Here is a 21,678-nt window from a genome sequence, read left to right as displayed (position 1 = left end):
TCCCTTCAGGAACTCCATCCTCCCTTCAGGAACTCCACCCTCCCCATCCTCCCTTCAGGAACTCCACCCTCCCTTCAGGAACTCCATCCTCCCTTCAGGAACTCCACCCTCCCCATCCTCCCTTCAGGAACTCCACCCCATCCTCCCTTCAGCAACTCCATCCTCCCTTCAGGAACTCCATCCTCCCTTCAGCAACTCCACCCTCCCCATCCTCCCTTCAGGAACTCCACCCTCCCTTCAGGAACTCCAGCCTCCCCATCCTTCCTTCAGGAACTCCACCCTCCCTTCAGGAACTCCACCCTCCCTTCAGGAACTCCACCCTCCCCATCCTCCCTTCAGGAACTCCACCCTCCCCATCCTCCCTTCAGGAACTCCACCCTCCCCATCCTCCCTTCAGGAACTCCATCCAGCAACTCCACCCTCCCTTCAGGAACTCCATCCTCCCTTCAGGAACTCCACCCTCCCTTCAGGAACTCCAGCTTCCCCATCCTTCCTTCAGGAACTCCATCCTCCCTTCAGGAACTCCACCCTCCCCATCCTCCCTTCAGGAACTCCATCCTCCCTTCAGCAACTCCACCCTCCCTTCAGGAACTCCATCCTCCCCACCCTCCCTTCAGGAACTCCACCCTCCCTTCAGGAACTCCATCCTCCCTTCAGCAACTCCACCCTCCCTTCAGGAACTCCATCCTCCCCACCCTCCCTTCAGGAACTCCACCCTCCCTTCAGGAACTCCATCCTCCCCACCCTCCCTTCAGGAACTCCATCCTCCCCATCCTCCCTTCAGGAACTCCATCCTCCCTTCAGGAACTCCACCCTCCCTCCATCCTCCCTTCAGGAACTTCATCCTCCCTGGCGGACTGTTTGGGGGAGTCCGGTGTTTGACGGACAGCTGGGTGATGGAGGAGAGGATCAAGCTGTTTCTTTGGAGCAATGGGGCCTTAGGGATTCTTTGGAATGCTGGGATCGGTTTGTAATGTCTTGTAAACAGAGAGGGGTACCGATTTGCTGTTAAGACGTGGGGAGTTTTTTGTTGTTTTTTTGTTTTTTTTACATACCTGGACCATCTTGGAGGTTCAGATTTCATTTGTAAAAAAAGGGTTAATGCTTGAGTTGTTCCCTTCAAGGAAGCTAGTTACCTCCTCTATTGAGGTGATGTAAATGTCTCATTTTCATTTCTTTGATTTTGTGCATGAAGTGTGGACTTAGCTTGTATGTGCGAGAGTGGACTAAGGGAAAAGGCAATGAGCCGGTCTACTACCAATACAAATGTACATCACAGCAGGTGGTACATGATCCAAGGACTGCTTTATAAACTGTACAATCACTGGCTGAATATTGTACCATAACATCAAACACATGACAGAAGCAAATAACAGTTCTTATTGTGTTTTTATTTCAATTATTCTGAAAATCTTAACAAAGAGCCTTGTCAGCAGTATAGATTCATATCACATTGATAACGCCAATCAAAAAGGTTAACATGTATAACAACAGTGCATCATTACTTATACACTCTTACATAGTAAAACGTTTTACAGTAATAACCACACACACACACACACACACACACACACAAAGTGTGTACACACACACACAAAGTGTGTGCACACACTGTGACATACACATATGACTGCATACATACATTCACACTTGAAACGAGGTAGATGCCGCTTAAAACAACCACGTAAAAAAGGAATGCAAGTTCACGGCTGGCACTGCCAAAACACAAGTATCTTCCTCCTTGCTGCTTTTCAGCAGCACCCTGAACATTAGAAGGCGTGTATTAATAAGTCTGGGAAAATAATCCATGAAAAGATGCTGTGGTGATGAGGTTCTGTCAGACGGTGCTCAATATACTGAAGGCACACAGGGCGGAGCACTTCATCAAGCGAGGCAGGACCTTTGGTCTTGGGGGATCTGACGATTCAAAGTATGCTAATCCATTGTGAAAACACACTGCACATGGGGCATCTAGCATAAATCAAATCAAATCAAATTATGGTGCTTAGAACCTTGCCGATCACTCAGGCCTGCATCTAGTAAGGTTTCAGGCATTGTCATTTGGGTAAAAAGCCTCGTGTGGCTTTTCGGGCGACAAATTTCTGATGCCAAACATCAAGACTGATCACATCATGCATCGAGATGCCCAAGTGAAACTTGTCCTATTTCCTCACTGCAGCAGTGAGCTTGACGCAAGGAACAACCAGTAATCATCTATTTCCGCTCAACAGGGGAAACTACTCTTGCACACAAGATTACCATTTTTCCATTCACCAGATAAATGGCTGACCTGAATGATAACAAAGCAAGCTGATTTGTACAGAGCCAAGAAAACCCATCTCTCACACCCTTAATGTCTACCATAACAGAAACAAAACACATCTGTTCCATATGCAAACACACACACATACACAGAAAATCACAGAAAAGCTTGGCAATGATGTCAACATGTAGCAATGCCAATAAAAAAAAAAATATTAAAAAAATTAATTGATAATACAAAAAACAACAAAAAACCTGGTCTTGAAGTTACAGTGCAGCGTTCAATAATTTGATGGACAAATCCAATCCTGCTGCTGACTGCCCTAATTACTGCACAAAGGGTTTGAAGGGCAAATCACTGTGCAATTACCATCAACCACCCCAACAGGGTAGATAAACACGACTCGTGTAGGCGTCAGCGAAAATGAGATTTTACTTGTAGACTGTTGGGCACTTTGCGGCACACATCAAATAACCCTCCTCGTCACACCTGGCATGTCTCACAAGTACAGATGCAAACAGTTGTCATTTTCACTGTGGTAGGTAAACCTCCGGGCTTGAATAAGCTGCCTGTAGCCAAGAATCTGAAGAGAAAAAAAAAACAAGCACACACACACACACACTCCATACATCAAACTAATTTCATTGCATCACCACATGTATTGATTTGGTCAAATCATGTTGCTTTCTACAGCCCAGCTGACCAGTGGGGACCATTTCAGGGCTGACACACCTGTTGCAATGGTAGCAATGTACCTCTTGCAGCAGGGTGTGGAGTCTGCACTGAGCAACTGCTTCTGCCAAGACCCAGTTGAAAGGCACCCTGGAAGGCAGAGGCCTTGGAAGACGGTGTAACCACCCATCTTTATGGACTTTTGCCTACAATGAAAATAAAATCCATAAAACCCTCCACCATAGATTTTTAGCATTTGCTGTTCACTATCAAGTATTCTTGAATCTTGTAACACCATCAGCTGTCATGCATATCACTTAAAAAGCAATTAAAACCATGCTGCTTATAGCCCAGTCAACTGCAATGAGGTTATTTCAGGGCTAAATACCTTTTGTTCTTAAAACCAGCTGACAAGAACACAAAATGTTGAAAGATAAATTAAAAAATCAAAACAACATTAGACCAGTTCATTCATGTCTTGTTCAATCAAGTTTTTCAAAAAAAAACAAAAAACAAAAAAAGCCTTTAATCAAGTCCGCTGCTGAACCTGGAAATCCATTTGCAGAGAACGGTGGTTACCTGATTGCTGAAGACACCATAACATCATGCCTCAAGAAGCTGTGCAGTCTGCAGCATCCTCACCAAAGGACAGAAGCAGCAGTGTCTCACTCAAAGCAATATATATATATATATATATATATATATATATATATATATATATATATATATATATATATAAAGCCATCACTGTAGAGCTAGGATCAGATGTTGTTGTTGCTGAAGTTGGCCTTCAAGTTCCTTTACACAGACTAGTGACTCGCTCAAAAGTTGTATAGCCATCACTGCAAAAACTTGATCAGACGATGTCACTGCCAAATTAGCCTGCTTGTCATTGAACCTATCCACAAAAAAAAAGCACAAAAAAACAACAACAAAAAACACCATTGAGAGATGGCCATTTGGAACTGTTCTCCATGCATGTGAATTAGCTGTATCCACCCTCACCGTCAGTCCTGGACACCTGGGATCTATCAAATCAAATCAAATCATATTGTTTATAGCCCAGCCAACCACTAAGGCCATATCCAGACCTGGGATCTTAGAAATCAAATCAAATTATCATAGCCCATTCAACCGCAAGAGGCCATTTCAGGGCTGAATACCCATCAATTCTTAAAACCTGGATTCTGTGACAGTTTTTTTCCCCCCCAGACTCCAGGACAGCCTGTAAAAGCAGACCACAGACTGTTCCAGTGCTTCCAGAACCTGAACACAGTTCTCAAGTCTCCAGCAAAGAAACTGCTGAGCTGGTCATTGAGAAAGGGAATGATGGTCAGTTTTCAGACTCTGAAGTCATGGAAAACTTGTTCTGGGCTTAAGGTGCCGAAGTACAACTTCACTCGGGACAGCCACGATCCTCACAGAACATCAACGTTCATCCTTAACATGCCAACGTTGGACAGTCTGGTGTCGTCAGTTCATTGCAAAAAATGCAAATCAAAGGTTTGTGGAAATTAATATAATAGTCTACAGATATAGAATATTTAAAAGATATATATATAATATAGTAATCTACTTTATTTCATTTTATGAGTTTTTGTTTTGTTTCATAGTGAAAAAAGCCATCTGTATATAGGCCTAGTTGAATACCTTTCTTCTTCATTTTTTGTGAGTCCATTGATTTACCTTTTTTCTCTCAAATTCTTTGATTTTTGTTGTCAGAGGCAGTTTTAATTTTTCTCAAATACTTTTCCCAGTAATATTTCTGCATTTTTTTTTTTCTTTGAAGGCAGTTGGCATCGAAGAAGAAATACTTCCCACAACGGAATTGCAACTGTCATCGAAATTTTTACCCGGACTTATCCTGGACTATGCTGTGCTGAGCAACTACTGCCAGGCTTGTGAGCAAGGCCCTGCTGAAGATGATCCAGGATATGCTGAATGGTGGGAGAAACATGAACCTGACTGTCAGAAGAACTGCAGCTGTTCTTCTGCTGCCATGGAGACTCAAGCAGCTGTCATCATGTTTGGAAGGTCAGTGGAGCTACATAACTTCAGGTACAAGCATCTGCTTGGAGATGGGGATGCGAAGGCTCATACTGCGATCAACGAGTCCGACGAGAAATCTGACTTGCTCAGGGTCAAAACAGCAACAAGAAAATCCTCTGACAGGGCAAAGCAGAAGAGGAAAAAAATAGAAACTGTAAGACATCAGGAACGCAAACATCAACTGTTCTTCTTGTTTGGTAACTAACTAGGCATGATTGCTAGCTCATTAATATTCATGTTTATAGTGGCGCGAATAAGATCACGTGACAGACATGGGGAGAGCGCCCGCCATGTTAGAAAGCATGTTATTGTCCCGCATGTAGATACGAGTTTGATCTGTGGAATTAAAGTCTTAGAACTGTACGTCAGTGTCATCCAGTGTCATCGTTGTGTGCATGGACTAACTCGGAATCTTCACATGGTGTCAGAAAGTGAAGTGAGTGATCTACAGTGAAACTAAGTGTCTGTGAAAATGCAGGGACTGAAGCCGCCTTCCTCCTTTTCCTTCAAAGCTGAAGAGAGGCCGGTTTAAATACGCAAGTTTCGCCGATATCGTAACGCCTCGAAACTTTCGAAGGAAGATGGTGAAACCCAGCGTGACAGTCTGCTTTACATTATGGGGAGAGAGTCTGAGAAAGTGTTCCAGACATTCCAGTTCGTGGAGAGAACAGTGGTTGAAGATGAAAACGAGCGTGTTGTGCAGGAAGTGGACACGGATTTCGAGACACTGGTAAGTAAGTTTGATGCTTACTTTATTGTCAAAAAGAACATTATTCACGAACGATCCAAATTCCAAGAGAGGAAACAAACTGACACTGAATCAGTTGAGGAATTTTTATATTTTATATTATAGTATACACATATCTAAAATAGTTATAGATAATGTGTTAAAAAAAATAAAAAAAAGGGGGAGATGTTTGGTAACTAACTAGGCATGCGTGCTAGCTCATTAATATTCATGTTTATAGTGGCGCGAATAAGATCACGTGACAGACATGGGGAGAGCGCCCGCCATGATAGAAAGCATGTTATTGTCCCGCATGTAGATACGAGTTTGATCTGTGGAATTAAAGTCTTAGAACTGTACGTCAGTGTCATCCAGTGTCATCGTTGTGTGCATGGACTAACTCAGAATCTTCACACTTCTGCTGCCATGGAGACTCAAGCAGCTGTCATCATGTTTGGAAGGTCGGTGGAGCTGCATAACTTCAGGTACAAGCATCTGCTTGGAGATGGGGATGCAAAGGCTCATAATGCGGTCAACGAGTCGGCTCCATATGGCGATGGCTCTAACGTGGAAAAGATAGAGTGTGTGAACCATGTCACTAAAAGGATGGGCACAGCACTACAAAATCTTGTCGAAAAGCAAAAAGCCATAAAACAGCCCACAGGAGGAAGAGGGAAGATGACAGAAAACAAGCAGCTCACCAACGGAGGAAGCTGTGATGGTTCTCTTCAACTCGGACACTGAAGACCAAGATTTCAGTGGATTCAGTGAGCAGGATGACGTTGAATAAATGTGACTGTCCCTGAATTATGGATCTTATTTTCGTTGTGTTTATTTATTATTTTTTTGTGGCACTAGCAGTATTTTCGCTTGCTTTTCTTTGTGTTGTTCCCACTTCTGTTATTTCATAACCTACAGTACTGACAGCTTTTCTGTAGTATCAGTATGTGTTCCGGTACCGGAAATAAGTGTGGATTATAAGCCAGTGCAGCTTATGTATGTATAAAGTTCATTTTTTTCCAAAATGTAGTGGGTGCGGCTTATATACCAGTGCGCTCAATAGACCGAACTTCACGGAACTATGGACGGGCTATCAAAGACAACGCAGGGGAACTCAGCAAAATGGAGCAGGCAGTGTGGGCATCATTTTTCCACACAATAAAATGAAATGAAATGAAATGATGGTGCTTAGAGCCTCGCCGACCACTAAGGCCATCTCAAGGCTATCGCCGCGTTAATAACTACAACAAGGATAAAAAAACACAATAAGCACCAATGATGATCCCCATCATCTGCAATGTCCAGCAGGAAAGGATTCCTGGTGCTTCTTCAGAAGAGCTGAGGCCGACAACCAACCACCAAGACCCCACACAAATCCCCTTCCACGTGACCTCATAGATGCTCTTCTACCAGTCTACAATCGCCTTGGTAACCCCCAACTTTTGCACCGCTGTCTGGCTGGAAAGACTCAGAACTCTAACGAGTGTTTCCATTCCATGGTGTGGAGGACATGTCCGAAGGAGCTATAGTCTGGCCAACGTACAGTCCACTCTGCTGCAGCGGTCTGCGTTCAGCGATACAATAAAGGATCTACAGCCCTTCTGGATGTGCTTGCTGAACTGGATCTGGTGGCTAGGAGCAATGCCGAGGTGTTTGTAGAGAAATATGACTTGCTCAGGGTCAAAACAAAAACCAGAAAATCCTCTGACAGGGCAAAACAGAAGAGGAAAAAAATAGAAACTGTAAGACATCAGGAACGCAAACATCGACAGGCAGATGAGGAAGAAGTGTATACCTTTCTGATGGGTGCAAAAATGCTAAAAAATACACAAAAAATGGATACCTCAATCAACAAGATGGTGAGTAAATTATCTATTTTCCTGCACAAATATGGAACAACATTCAATGCATACACATGCTAAGTTTCAATTGTCTGGATGTTCATTAGACATTGTGAATTTTTTTCCCATCGTATACAAACCCTGGGTTTTCAGGCCAACAGCCCCTGATGAACTTTATCATTTATCCACCCCATCCAGTTCAACATAAGAGCAAGCATGCAGTTCACTAAGCATTGAGAAAAGTTGTATACAATGCAAACAAACCCTGTAAAAGGATAGCATCAGGAAAAGCCGAGGTGCTGAATGGATGGTGAACAAAAATCAACATCTAACTCCAAACACAAACTGAGGGACCACGTGACAAGTCAGCCCAAAATTAAAAACAAAACTGGATGTCTCCATCGGCAACTTCTAAACTAAGGCGGATGCCATCAAAAAGTCAAAGAGTCAAGAAAAGAAACGCTGCATTTGATGTTGGGAAGAAGTGCTCTTGGAGACAGCTGGAAACTGGCCTTGGGATCAACCTGCTGAAAAGACCCAGTGAGGTGTCCTACCTGTCCAGAGAGGTGTCTGACCTTTCTCAGCTGTAAACCAGAAAGAAAACTAAAGAAAAGAGCCAGTGAGGTGTCCTACCTGTCCAGAGAGGTGTCTGACTTTTCCAGAGAGGTGTCTGACCTTTCCAGAGAGGTGTCTGACCTTTCTCAGCTGTTCACCAGAAAGAAAACTAAAGAAAAGAGCCAGTGAGGTGTCCTACCTGTCCAGAGAGGTGTCTGACCTTTCCAGAGAGGTGTCTGACCTTTCCAGAGAGGTGTCTGACTTTTCCAGAGAGGTGTCTGACCTTTCTCAGCTGTTCACCAGAAAGAAAACTAAAGAAAAGAGCCAGTGAGGTGGCCTACCTTTCCAGAGAGGTGTCTGACCTTTCCAGAGAGGTGTCTGACCTTTCTCAGCTGTTCACCAGAAAGAAAACTAAAGAAAAGAGCCAGTGAGGTGTCCTACCTGTCCAGAGAGGTGTCTGACTTTTCCAGAGAGGTGTCTGACCTTTCCAGAGAGGTGTCTGACCTTTCTCAGCTGTACACCAGAAAGAAAACTAAAGAAAAGAGCCAGTGAGGTGTCTTACCTTTCCAGTGAGGTGTCCTACCTTTCCAGAGAGGTGTCCTACCTGTCCAGTGAGGTGTCCTACCTTTCCAGTGAGGTGTCTGACCTTTCTCAGCTGTACACCAGAAAGAAAACTAAAGAGGAGGACGCCTTTGGTGAAGACATACAACAGACTGAGGAGTTCACAGGTGACCAGATCTCTCCATATCACCACCAGATGCAACAGGACTGAGGAGTAAAGAAAACCAAGAAGCCACACTTATGGTTAGGTAAGCCTTCATTTTGCCAGTTTCAATTGACTTTCTCTCACACTCTCTCATATTTTCTTTTTTTGTAATGGAAAAAAGTGAACAGTTTTTTACTGAAAAAATTAATTAGATTACTGATATGAAAGTAGTTTCTATTCATATGCGAGTGCTCAAGAAAAAGTGTCTGGGTAGGTGTGTCAGTGTGTGTGTACATATGTAGGTGTGTGTATGCATATGTATGTGTCTGTGTGTGTGTGTGTGTCCGTGTGTGTGTATCAACAGATGGTGGTTCTTGATAACTAAAAAGAGATTTGATAGCAACCACACACAATGTGTGTGTGTGTGTGCACATGCATGTAACTTGTAAAAGTGTTTGTGCACCATTTCAGAACCTGAAGGTGCTGAAGGGAGGGAAAGAAGAGCAGTTGGGGTCGTCGGCTTTTCTCTTGGAACTGAGGTTCTGATGGGGGTCGGCTTTTCTCTTGGAACTGAGGTTCTGATGGGGGTCGGCTTTTCTCTTGGAACTGAGGTTCCCATGGGGTCGTTGGCTTTTCTCTTGGAACTGAGGTTCTGATGGGGGTCGGCTTTTCTCTTGGAACGATGGGGTCGGCTTTTCTCTTGGAACTGAACTTCCCACCGTGGCCAGCTGTCAAGTGAGTGGACATCACCCACAAAGGTTTGGATATCAACCGAAGTATTGTTGCAGCATCATCAATTTGTAGTTTGAGATATGCCCAAACCTATGAATGAGTGGACATGGTACTATTACAAAGACAAGACTACATGCTGGTGTGGAATGTGTGGCTGGCAAACATTTACAAGCAGCAGCGTAACAAGTGCACAAAGCATATGCAGATACGAACAATGGAATTCCAGACAAAGATAGTGTTCTTCACATGTCTGTGTCCACAGATGGTAGCTGGCAGCAGCAGAGAAGAACGTCGCACAATGGTGACTGTCACTGACATTATCACAGGTCTTGCTGCGGAGAGGCTTGTGTTGAGCAACTACTGTCAAGTTTTGGAAACAAGGCCCATCCAGATGACCCCAATTCTGCTCAATGGATGGCAGATCACCGCAGCAAATGCCACAATACTGTGGACTGTTCTTCAGCAGCAATGGAGATGGAAGAAGCAGCCACTCTCATCAGGTGTTGTGTGCAGCAGCTTTCGCTATACAGAAATGTTTGGAGACCAAGAGCCAGCTGCATTGCTTGGTTCCAACTTTTGGAGAGTCACACATGACTAAATGCCTACATCAGTACATGTGAACTAACCACACCATTGCTTCCGCCGAGCTGCTTGCCTCCAACTAGGCTGCCACGCTGCTACGTCCGACCCGGTTGCTACGAACTTGCAAATTACCCCGGGTTATTCAAAACCCTAATCGGGTTTTAAACAGAAACAAATTACAGCCAGCAATTTCAGGGGGGACTACTCTGAAATCATCACTTTAAGATGGCAAACAACGAAACTGATGATTGTGGCAAGAATTGGTCCAGCAACCAAATAACAAAACTCGTTGACACTGTCAGGCCACTTTTTAAAATAACTGAATAATTGAAATTCAAAAGGACGTATTCCTTGGAAAAAAAAGAACGCCGCCTGGATGGAAATACAAAAGGCTGTGTCAACACAGCTGGAGGTTTAACACTCACCTTAAAAGTTTAATTTCAAAAAAAGCTTCCAAGTAGAATCATAGCTAGAATACTGGTGTTTTATAACATGTACACTAAATGCTGGCTTTGGGTCAGACTGAAATAGTCACACTGCAAAAATTTCTAGTAGTACAACTAGTACTTTGCGCACAGTCAAAAGCCTACATGTTTTTCTGCACTGAAATGCCAGAACTTTTTGCATGCTTGCATTGTATATGAGGGCTCATTTCACACTTGTTTAATCCAGTCATTAATGGAAACAAATGCTTATCAAATTAAAGTGCACCCAAACTGGGATATACATGGAAATCTGCCTTCTCATGGTGGATCCCTGCTTTATTGAACAATGTCTGCTTTTTTGTTTTAAGATGCTATTATTTCCTTCTTTCTTCTTTTTTTTTCATGTAAGTTATGATTTACCTCTATTTCATTTTACACATGTTCACAGGAAAAGAAATGAAATGAAATTATGGTGCTTAGAGCCTCACCGACCACTAAGGCCATCTCAAGGCTATCGCCGCGTTAATAACTACTACAAGGGTAAAAAAAACAAACAATTAAAACGAGTCACCACTTCAAACTTTCCACTCCAAAGTTAAAAAAAAAACTTCCATAGTTTAACCCACTCTATGGCACGGGCCGATTAGATCGGCCCTATTCGTGCAGCCAGACTGGCAGGGCTGATCAGATCGGCCTTATTTTGCATTGGTGCTTGCTATATAACTGCAGGCCAACAATGGCTGAAACATCGTCTGTGATTGGCTGAGAGTGTCTACTTTCACTTTCTAGAGGCTGCCTCGACCAATGAAATTTTTTTTTTAGTAGAATTGCTTCAGAAAACCAACTACTTCCTGAGTCGGAGAAAATGGCAGACGAAAATATTTGAGGCGAGCGACTTGGCGTGTTTGAGCTATTCCATTGCGAAAATAACAATGAAAACAGCGACAATGACTCCGACTTTGACATTGACAATGCTTCAGGCAATGATAGTGACAGCAGTTTTGGTGATGGGGAGGATGACAGTGGGGAAAACATCGATAGAGTAGTGGCAAGTGGCGATTGTGTTCGCGATCGGCCATTGGAAACTTCGACTGACACTTGGGTCACTGTTGAAGCTCCAGAAAATGATAATTGCGATCTTTTCGAGTTTTCATCAAGGAATCCCGGCCCAAGTACTGCCCCTCCAAGAAACTCTGACCCCATTGAGTATTTTTCTTTATTTTATGATGATAACATGTTCACCCACATCGTTCGTGAAACCAACAAGTATGCTCGTTGGTTTCTCAGAAGTGAGCAACTTGTGCAGTGGATGGCCGAACACCCACAGTCTAGATTCAAGTTCTGGCCAGGGGATGGGGTGACAGTTGCTGATATGAAGAAATTTCTTGGCTTGAATTTGAACATGGGTTTGATAAAAAAAGAACAAAGTGGCCTCTTACTGGGCGTCTGCGAAGCCTTCTCAGAGAACGCCCTTCTTCGGGGAGGTCATGTCACAGAGGTTTTTCCTGCTGCTGACCCGCATGTTTCATCTGAATGACCCAGAGAATGAGAAGAGGAGAGATGAGGAGGGGTTTGATCCATGGTACAAGGTGCGCCCCGTGCTGGACAGGCTGAATGCTGCCTTCAAGAGACACTACTCACCATCTCAACAAGTGTCGATCGATGAGAGCCTGATCGGCATGAAAAACCGCTGCTGTTTCATCCAGTACATGCCCAACAAGAGACGCGCGGTTTGGTATCAAGAAATTCCAGCTGTGTGCCACCAATGGATATGTGCTGCATGTGGAGCTGTACACAGGGAAGGACTTTGATGTGGAGAGGGATGAGGGCATGGCGCATGGTGTGGTGATGAAGCTGATGGAGGTCAGCGGCCTACTGAACAAAGGACACCACCTCTTCACCGACAACTTCTACACCAAGCCCCGACTGGCAGATGCCCTCATGGAGAAGACCTTCCTCACAGGCACAGTGAGGGCCAACTCCAAAGGTTTTTCCAAGACTGTGGCCCAAGCCAAGCTGAATGTTGGTGAGGCAATCTATGCTCGGCAGGGAGACAAGCTCGCATGTGCCTTCCGTGAAAAGCAGCACAAGACCGACCCTGTGCGGATGCTTAGCACCTACCACAAGGCAGAAAACCTGACAAAGATCATCAAGAACAAGCAAAAGACAAAACCAGGCATGATCTTTGACTACAACACTCACATGGGGGGGGTGGATGTCAGCGATAAGAAAATTTACCATGTGGCGGCCGAACGAGCAACCCACCGCTACTGGGTGAAGATCTTTCGAAACCTACTGGACATGGCCATCCTCAATGCCCATGAACTGTATCTCCTGAACACAGACAGAGACAAACTCATGGACAAGGAGGACTTTGTGATCTGTGTCCTTGAGAGTCTGTGTGGTGCGCAAGATCTCCCCCAGCCAGCTGCTCAGCCACAGCCGCTTGTCCCTGTCCACCGCCTGGTCCTGCTGCCCGGCAAGGAGGAGAGAGACTGTGTGGTCTGCAGTGACAGACATGGAGGGGGCAGGAAGAGGTCTAGGCACTGGTGCCCTGGCTGTGATGTGGGATGCCATGAAAAGAGTGAAGCCAGGCTGGAGCACTACAGGAGGACGGCACAGCGTGGGCGGAAACGGGCAAGGGAACCGGAGGAGGGGGGGGATGCCCCAGATCAGCAGTAATGCTTCAAAGCACTCCAGGGGATTCTCAGGCCATGGGATGGGATGTTAGGTTAGTGGTTTTATACTAAAACTAAAAGTAACAATGTTCCATAACAAAAACACTCACTCACAAAGCATGGTCTTCTTTCTCTTTATTTCAATGTGCGCACAAAAATGTACAGGGTTACCTTCTTATAAGAGCTATTACTAACATACTAATTACATTTTTGTTGGCATGTTTGTAATTTTCTGAAAGCTAACATATTTTTCTGCATGTTTTTCTTGGTTTGCTTTTATTTTGTTGCTTTGTTTGGCTGGAAATGAGCTGGTCCCCTAGGCGTAATCTGTTACAAAATAATCATATGGCGGCCATTTTGAGTCATGTGACAAGCTCGATGAAATTATGAACACAAAATATTTATAATTAGAAAGGGCAATCTATGACCTTCAAATTGGTATATAACATATAGGCATAATATCAAATGATATATCCATGAATATTACATTTCTAACCATTACTGCTTTTGGCTAAAAGTCCCTGCCACACAGTAAATTTAGTATGCCATAGAGTGGGTTAAAACCTTCAAATCTGGTTTAAAATGTTCACTTCTTTTAAGAAGTCCATCAGCACCCACGGAGGGACATCACGAAACAAGGTCTTCAAAGAAACTGCCGTGTAATGTCTGTGTCTAACGTCATGCAGATCCCAACAGTCAAGGAGCGCGTGTTTCACGGTGAGAGGCTCATCACTGGGAATACATCGAGGGGCCTCTTCCCCCTTCAACAAGTAAGAATGAGTAAAAAAAAGTGTGCCCCGCACGCAGTCTGCATAGCATGTTGACAGGAGTCTGGTCCACAGGAAGGCACATTCTGCAGACCTCAGTACATCAGATGACAACATCAGATGACAACATCAGAGGACAACATCAGATGACAACATCAGAGGACAACAAAGAAGACGATGTCAACGTAGAGGGATCAGGAGGCATGTTGCAAAACGAGCTTTGTTGAGTTCGAGTTCTTCCGTTCATTCGTCATCAAGATCCCCATCTCCTGCCTGCCCTGTTGGGAACTGTACACTGCCAGATGCCTGGATTGATTCAGATACTGACCATGTAAGTAACTCTTTGTGTATGTGTGTGTGTCTATGTGTATGTGTATGTGTGTGTATTTATGACTTTTTTCTTTACAGCTGCTAAGATTGAATAGGGAGCTGCTCTTCTACAGCGGAGTGGCAAGGTCATCAGAGACATATGCTGACACAGATGAGATCTCCGAGATGCACTTGAGAGAGGGGAGACACCTACAAGTGACATAAGTGTGTCCTATGATGGAACCTGGATGAAACGTGGCTTCAAGTATTTGTATGGTGCAGGAATTGTGATCAATATCTTGATGGGACTTGTAGAAGACTTCAGCATACTATCAAAATACTGTCAAGCATGTAAGCTGACAGAAGCAAAGGAACTCCTAGAAGATGAGTTAGAGCAATGGCGAATAAGTCATGAACAAGGTTGCCACAAAAACCATCACCTGTCAAGCAAAGCAATGGAACAATCAGCTGTTGAAAATCTGTGGGGCTGTTCACAAGAAAAGTTTAATTTTAGATACACTGAAAAGCTTAGTGATGGTGATTCATCAGCTCACAAAGCAGTCTGTGCTCTTGAACCATGTGGAGACAGAAAAACAGAGAAACTGGAGTGCCTGAACCATGCTCACTGGAGAATGGGAATAGCACTGACAAAACTGTCCAAAGAACAAAGGTTGGGTGGTGGCAGGGTTGGTCAACTGACAGATAGAAAATGTGACTCACTTCAAAATTATTACCGGGGTGCATGGTGAGGTTGGTCGACTGACAAACAAAATTTGTTTTAACCCACAGTTAATGCTAATATGTGGATGAAATTAAGAGAATCAAATCATGTTGCTTACAGCCCAGCCGACCACTGAGGACCATTTCAGGGCTCATCACCTGTCAGTAACTTGAGAAAATGAGTGTGAATGATTTGCTGAAAGAAAAAAAAAGTGTGTGTGCCTCTGATGGCAAGTTTCCGAAGTTGGCATGCGCTGACAGGATGCAATGATTGTGGTGTACACTTTGCAGGCTGATCTATGAAGGATTTTGAAGGCTCTCCGGATAAAATGTCAGCTGGAGCAGAGCGGCACATCTTCCCATGCTGAAAAGGTGAGGAAAGTGGGAACATTATACAAATAATGAGGCCAGGAGACGATATGATTAACAAACAGTAAAGAGTGGTAACTCTCTCCATTACACAAGGTACACAACTTCAAGTCGATGACTTCTGTATTGTCCATGTGTTCTGTGTGGCTTATTCAGGATTAAAGAGGCTATGCCAGTCTTGAATAAAAGCTAATTTGTGTATGCACATTTCTTCTGTCTTTGCTGCTGTGTGCACATGTCAAATGATTGGTATAAGGACAGGCCCGGTGCTTCCTTTTTTGAGGAAGTGTCTGGGTTTGTTCCAATGTACCTTTTATTTACCTGTGTGCTAGCTGAATCGGTAGCGTAAGCATCATCGACTTGAAGTTGTGTACCTTATGTAATGGAGAGAGTTACCACTCTTTACTGTTTGTTAAAGTGGGAACAGTGAGAGCTTGCTTGCTAGAGCTATTGCAGGACCTGAGGCCTCTCCACAGGCATAAGTTCAATGCTGAGTGGCAAAGAAAACAGGTAGCTTCCATGAAGGAAAGGTTTCAGGATCCTCTCACTCATCAGGGCAATCAGCCAAACATTCAGCCCAGATCACACTCTTTCAGTCAACATGCTGGCCTTGTACTTTTGGACACTGCTGTCCTGCTTGTATTCCTTGGTCTTTACAGTTTACAGTTGTTTCCCAAACAAGCTGCTGTGTGTGACCATGTGCAACAAAGAACTCTTAGATCTTCCTCAGCTTTCCTCTCCCCAAAAAAAGGAAGACGGCAAGAATCTTGTTGGAAACTGGACTCACCAGTCAGTGCTGCCTCAGAGAGTGGCCAGGGTGGTGAAAAGGAAATCACCACCATCATCACTGTCTGCCCCACCCCCCACACCAGGGCGTAGAAAGGCATCATGGCAAAGTCTGAGGCCCGGTACACACCTGCTACAGCAGCACCTGGTACACACACACACACACACACACACACACACAGTTTGTAAATGCTGACCAGTTTAAGATTCTAGCATCCACAAAATAGCATACTATAAACAATTCATTTCTTTCAAATAACACACTGCAACATTAGTTTCATCCATTCTTAACACTTCGAAATTCAATTCAATACTGGGGGATCTTTCTCTTTAATATGCAACATCTTACCAAGAACAGAATAGAGGCCAAAAAAAAAAAATGAGACAAGATCACCAAATCAAAAACTTGATAAATCATTTTCCATAAAGAAACATTAATCAACACTTCATGTGTCTCTTTTTGTACTGGACTGGACAGCATTTCTAAAATTAAACAACACCAATAATGGATGCAGTCCATCTTGCACATTTCATTGCCAACTGGACAACTTTTCTCTTTGCTTTTGTAAGATGGAAGACAATATTTCTGAAAGGAGACAAAATCAGTAACAGTAACTGCCAGTCTCAAGACTCTCACCCTCACTTTCCATGTTAATTATTAGTCAAGCTCAATGATCATACACTGGTTGTTCCATGTCCCAGAGACACTTACTGCTGATCACCCCTCCAGTCAAAGGGGAGATAATACCCATGAACTGTATGGCCCCAGGAATCCATCTCCCCAGTCTTGTTTCCGCAGTCGACAAAACGCGAACAATGTTGCACCAACGTGGACACACAAGGAAGAAAACAGTGCCCGCAAAAACACTGAGAAATAGACAACTGAAACAAATGCATCATAAATAAACATAAGAAAATGAAGTTTGTTCTCTTTCTTTTTCTTTTTTGCCACCACTCATTACTCCTCACAACTACGCCAACCAATAACTGTCAAGATAGTGAAGGGCATCAGGCTCACATGACAACAGTAACAATAGTTTGGCAATATCCACATTTGTCCCTGTACTCTTCAGTTTATAAGACAGAAAAAAAGTTGTAAATTGATTAAAAGCATTGAAACATATTATATACTCTACATTTCTTCCCTTCCACTCTGATTGGCCTTCTGTAGGTCTTTTGACAGGGGAAGAAATGTGGGGTGTATTGTACAATGTTATTAACCCTTTTACAACATTCAATCTTTGGAACGAAACCAAACGGAGAGAACACAGGGGTAGAAATCTGGATGCTGCTGAGAATCCATCCATCTTAACCCCACTGGTCACCATTATTACAAGAGATTCTTTGACATTAGCAAAACATGCATTTCATCCATTCCAACCACACCAGTCCCCATAATTCCAAAAGATTCCTTGACATTTCCAAAACATTCAATTCCAAGACACTTTAAGTAACACTGCCAAAACATTTATTACTATTTCACTGAGAGCAAAACATTTTAGCTGCTATCATTCACTGTGCAAACACCAACTGGGGAAGCAGATCCACTATGGTAGTAATGTTATTGTCCATTTCATCATCATGGCCTGGCTTCGCTGACGAAGATCTAGGAAGGGCGTTGTCCACGTCTGATGCAGGCACGCTCATGGCTGACAAGGCCAATGCGGGAAAAGCAGAGTCGGCCGCAGCGGTTGCAAGGGAAAGTCTGGTCTGGGTTTGCGGCTGCAGCGTCGTGGTTCTTCCTCCTTCTGCGTTTGTCCTCAAGGCTGGCCCTGCGGTTGTTTTCGAAGGAGGAGACAGCTTGGTGGATGGTGCGTCACCAGGTCTCTCGATCAGCGGCTACTGCGGACCACTGGCGATGGTCAATGTGACAGGCACCGAGAGCTTTCTTCAATTGTCCATTTGAGGTCCATGCTAATACTAAATACAATATATATTACATAACTGTTGTACAAAGAGGTGACCAGTGGTACATTCATTACACACTAGTTAGGTGAGATTCTTGCGAGACAAACTAGGAAGCAGCATTTCTTTTTTCCCCGTGGACAGAGCAGCGAGGTTCTCATGAGTCAAATCTACATCTACATAGCTTTCAGAGCAAATCTGCTGCAGGGTACGAATAAAATCTACTTTAGTACTTCCCGCCTCACGCCCATATCTTTGCACATGTACTCTTCACTAATAGCACACAAACGTGTTCACAAACGGAAACATCTCATTTCCATACTTTTAATGCACATTCTACAACAAAAGAGGTGAAATTAAAATTTGTTTTGAATACATTCATGTGCACCTTTAAAATTTGTTTTAAATACATTCATGTGCACCCCCTTTGCCTAACTGGGCTGAAGACATGGCTCATGATCATTTCTCTGACTGCCACCCACTCACCCTTTACATAATAAATACAAAACCTATATGTACAATTTACACTATATATATTTAAGGCAATATCCACAATTTTTCCCTTAAGATGGAATGAATAATGTTCACAATAAGGCGAGGACGTTCACTTCTCCAGTCACACACAGAAGCACAGTTGAAGGAATGTGGATACTACCAATTCTTCAGTTTTTATATGAAACTACAGTTAACCTTGCTAACTTTTTTTAGGCCAACAAAAAATAACTTTGTTCCCTCTCCAACTAATGGACTATCATCATAAATTAATAATCCCCATCCTACTGTCCTTGTTATTCATAACCAAGCTGAAAATATAAATTGGTGAACACACACAAAAAAATCCAGTTAATAATAATTACAACAGCTCAGAGTCATTGAGCTGGCCCTCTCTGGAGAAGCGACACAAGACCTCCAGGCTCTCAATGCTGTACAAAATCTACACCAGTCAAGCCCACTGTCCGAACCTCAAAAGGAAACACATCCCACTGCCGTCTCACCAATGCTGAGAACACAACCAACAGTTTTCTATTATCAGTCACCACCGGAACACAGTACAGACCTCTTCATTTTTAACTAAGAGTAAGACCATCAGAGACTGGAACTTCCTGCCCCAAGAAGCTGTGGAGGCCAAAACACTTAACACTTTTGTGTCAAGGGTCTCCAAACCGTAAACACCACTTCCGGTACCCGCCCATCCCCCACGCCACCTCCCCCACCCCAATCCGTGCCCTGCTACCTTCTGTCCCTCCCCACCACCAAATTCCCCTCAACAGGCAGTGGAATAATCCCACCTTCACCTCTACGTTTTCTTTGCGTCATTGATGAATATCAACTGCGCAATATTTGCAGCAAACCCCCCTAGTTATAGGTGCCAGAATAATCAGCTTGTATGATTGTGAGCCCTCACCAACGAAGACGACGAAGAAACTTTTTAAAAGCAGAACGAGATTTAAGAGCTTAAGAGTGCATTACCCTGGACATGCACATGTTAAGGGAAATGAGCGAGGCGACCAGACCTGGTGGTATGCTCACCATCTAACAAGCTCCAAAGATACAAGTGAAGTCTAAAGAAGTCGAAAGAAAAGAAAAATAAATCACATGGCTGCCCATATAACAATTTCTTATCTGGATCTGGATCTGGATCAATATGTCGCAACATCCATCTACTGGCGTAAACGCGACGGTGGGGGAGGGGGGTGCGCAGCACGTTGGTGTTACTGGCTTCTGGCTTTTGCCAGAGCCGATTTAAAACTATCCACTGACTTTTTGTGAACGATGGTATCGTCTAGGTGGTTCCACTCAACTATTGTCTTTGGAAAATAAGAATATCGGTACTGGTCGGTATTTGTTTCAGGGACACAGTAGCATCTATCATTGTTTCTAATATAGTTCTCTATAGGGTTTTGCGATAGGTATACGCTCTTGTCTCTTGTGGAGCGGATGCGTCGTCCTGGTTTCTGCGGTGCGATAAAATCACTCGGAGTGACTGCTGGCACCAGACCCTCCACCACCCTACAGAAGAAACCTAGCCGTAGTTGTAGTTATCAAGCTCTTCTCCATACAACCAATGCGCAGACTTTATCACAGTTTATGGGCAATGCAGCTAAACAATACGGTATCTAGTCCTGTTTTAGTATATTAAGTTATTGCACCTGTATTACCGGCAATTTTCGGCACCTTGTGTTATATCAGTTTCAGTGATGAGTGAAAGCGGTCGGACTTCCTTTTAGTTTAAGCGTCACAAAGTTTCAAGTAGAAGCGTCAAACTCAAAAGCGTTTGGAAAACCCTACAGTGGTCCAGATTTTATCTTCTATTCTTGGACATGAATAAGTTGCTGGAACGTTCTTCAACCTTTTTGTTTTGTTTAGTAATATGCATTTAGGATGCTAGCCTCATATTACCAACAAATGTTGAGAAGCAGCCATTCCGCTTCTCCGCTCCATCAGCCAAAAGACAACTCTCTGAGTGTGTTGTCTCCCTTCAAAGCCGTAAATACTAAATACCGGAATATAGGGAGAAAAAAAAAGGCCAGAGAAAAACACACCGCCATCAAAAATTTCGCATAAATATCGTTTTGTTTCCGAGCGTCGTACGCATTACACACTCATGCGTGCACGCAACACACACACATTTATTGTTCATTATATTAACTTGTGTTATAAATGTGTTCGGTTTGTCTCCTCTTTATAATAACATGTATCATCAGTATGACTTGCCCCCCCTCTCTCTAATTCTCTGTCTGCATTTCCCGTCCTTCTCATTCATTCTTCCCCCCCCCCTCCCCTCTGCCCCCACCCCCAATGCACTGGTCCAGGTGTTTTTTGCACCTTTTTTTTTCTTCTTCTCATGCACACTTAATGTAGAATAGCTATTTGTGCTTCCTCCCTCATTGTTAGTAAAAAGTATACTTATTCTCTGTGCGTGTGTGTGTGTGTGTGTGTGTGCTTCACTCTCCTTTCATTGTAAATGTCAAGTTGTTATGCATGATTTATACTGTGCCTGCTGTGTTGATATAATGATATTGTTTATAATTGTTTCTGTTTCGAGGGCTGGATGAAAAAGAGCATTGTCTTCCTTAATATATGCCCCTCAGGAAAATGATAACAATAATCCTGTCACTTCTCGGTCTCACCCATCTTCTTCATTCACGCCATACTTGAATGCCATCTCTACATACAGACGGCTGAACTCCTCAGGGCTTTCCAATGGAACGTGCAAGGAATACATAGCATTCTGTCAAGGTAAACTCATCAGTCGTTTTGTTTCATTCAGAGTAAATTTATTTTATTGACAAGAACTACAACATTGAATATTATCATTAATGGTATTCTCAAGATCAAAATAGAAGATATAAAATAGTTGTAGACAGAAATTTTTTTTATGAATTTATTTCATGATAAAAAATAATGATTGTACAATGTGATCAATCAAAAAGGTTTTTAAATTGCGTTCTTTTCGGTCACTGTGTAAAGCATTCATTCAATTTTTTTTTTTTTACAGTTTTACAGAGTGTGTGTGTTTGTGTGTAACTGTCTGCAAATATGTATGCGCATGCAAAGTGTGCATGCAAGGTGTGTGTGTGTGTGTGTGTGT

At 43.4% G+C, this 21,678-nt stretch overlaps 2 protein-coding genes across 4 annotated transcripts; one reads left to right on the top strand and one right to left on the bottom strand.

Annotated features, from left to right (window-relative positions):
* Positions 1-1,372: 1,372 nt before the first annotated feature.
* LOC143285985 (transmembrane protein 170A-like) lies at positions 1,373-20,541 on the bottom strand. Of its 3 annotated transcripts, none has more exons than XR_013055741.1 (4): positions 20,487-20,541; positions 16,894-17,063; positions 16,183-16,326; positions 1,373-2,846 (listed from the first exon to the last, which is right to left on the bottom strand). XR_013055741.1 is itself a non-coding variant. In XM_076593451.1 (4 exons), the coding sequence occupies exons 2-4, from the start codon at positions 16,931-16,933 to the stop codon at positions 1,838-1,840; spliced, it is 264 nt and encodes an 87-aa protein (XP_076449566.1). In that variant the 5' UTR covers positions 16,934-17,063; positions 20,487-20,541; the 3' UTR covers positions 1,373-1,837. The 3 variants fall into 3 exon arrangements, 2 of the variants coding, with proteins under 2 accessions (XP_076449566.1, XP_076449567.1); XM_076593451.1 differs by having other exon boundaries at positions 1,373-1,917; XM_076593452.1 differs by lacking the exon at positions 1,373-2,846 and adding an exon at positions 15,266-15,390.
* Positions 3,662-7,250, top strand: LOC143285666 (uncharacterized). Its single transcript, XM_076593063.1, has 2 exons — positions 3,662-6,449; positions 6,974-7,250. Exons 1-2 carry the CDS (start codon positions 5,919-5,921, stop codon positions 7,238-7,240), a joined length of 798 nt encoding a protein of 265 aa, XP_076449178.1. The 5' UTR covers positions 3,662-5,918; the 3' UTR covers positions 7,241-7,250.
* Positions 20,542-21,678: the final 1,137 nt, after the last annotated feature.

Source organism: Babylonia areolata, chromosome 9 (assembly GCF_041734735.1).
Source record: "Babylonia areolata isolate BAREFJ2019XMU chromosome 9, ASM4173473v1, whole genome shotgun sequence".
NCBI classification, from domain to species: Eukaryota; Metazoa; Mollusca; class Gastropoda; order Neogastropoda; family Buccinidae; genus Babylonia; species Babylonia areolata.
The sequence above is the reverse complement of the archived record's forward strand: the minus strand, read 5'-3'. Positions and strand labels throughout refer to the sequence as shown.

What these genes read in the sequence shown, in the direction of transcription:
- LOC143285666 (XM_076593063.1), top strand. Translation starts at nt 5,919, where the DNA reads ATGCGTGCTAGCTCATTAATATTCATGTTTATAGTGGCGCGAATAAGA. An exon ending in ATGGTTCTCTTCAACTCGGA is followed by an intron (nt 6,450 to 6,973) that starts CACTGAAGACCA and finishes GGATAAAAAAAC; the next exon opens with ACAATAAGCACCAATGATGA.
- LOC143285985 (XM_076593451.1), bottom strand. Translation starts at nt 16,933, where the DNA reads ATGGGTATTATCTCCCCTTTGACTGGAGGGGTGATCAGCA. An exon ending in GACTGGAGGGGTGATCAGCA is followed by an intron (nt 16,327 to 16,893) that starts GTAAGTGTCTCT and finishes TGTGTGTACCAG; the next exon opens with GTGCTGCTGTAGCAGGTGTG. An exon ending in CTCTGAGGCAGCACTGACTG is followed by an intron (nt 1,918 to 16,182) that starts GTGAGTCCAGTT and finishes TTGAATCGTCAG; the next exon opens with ATCCCCCAAGACCAAAGGTC.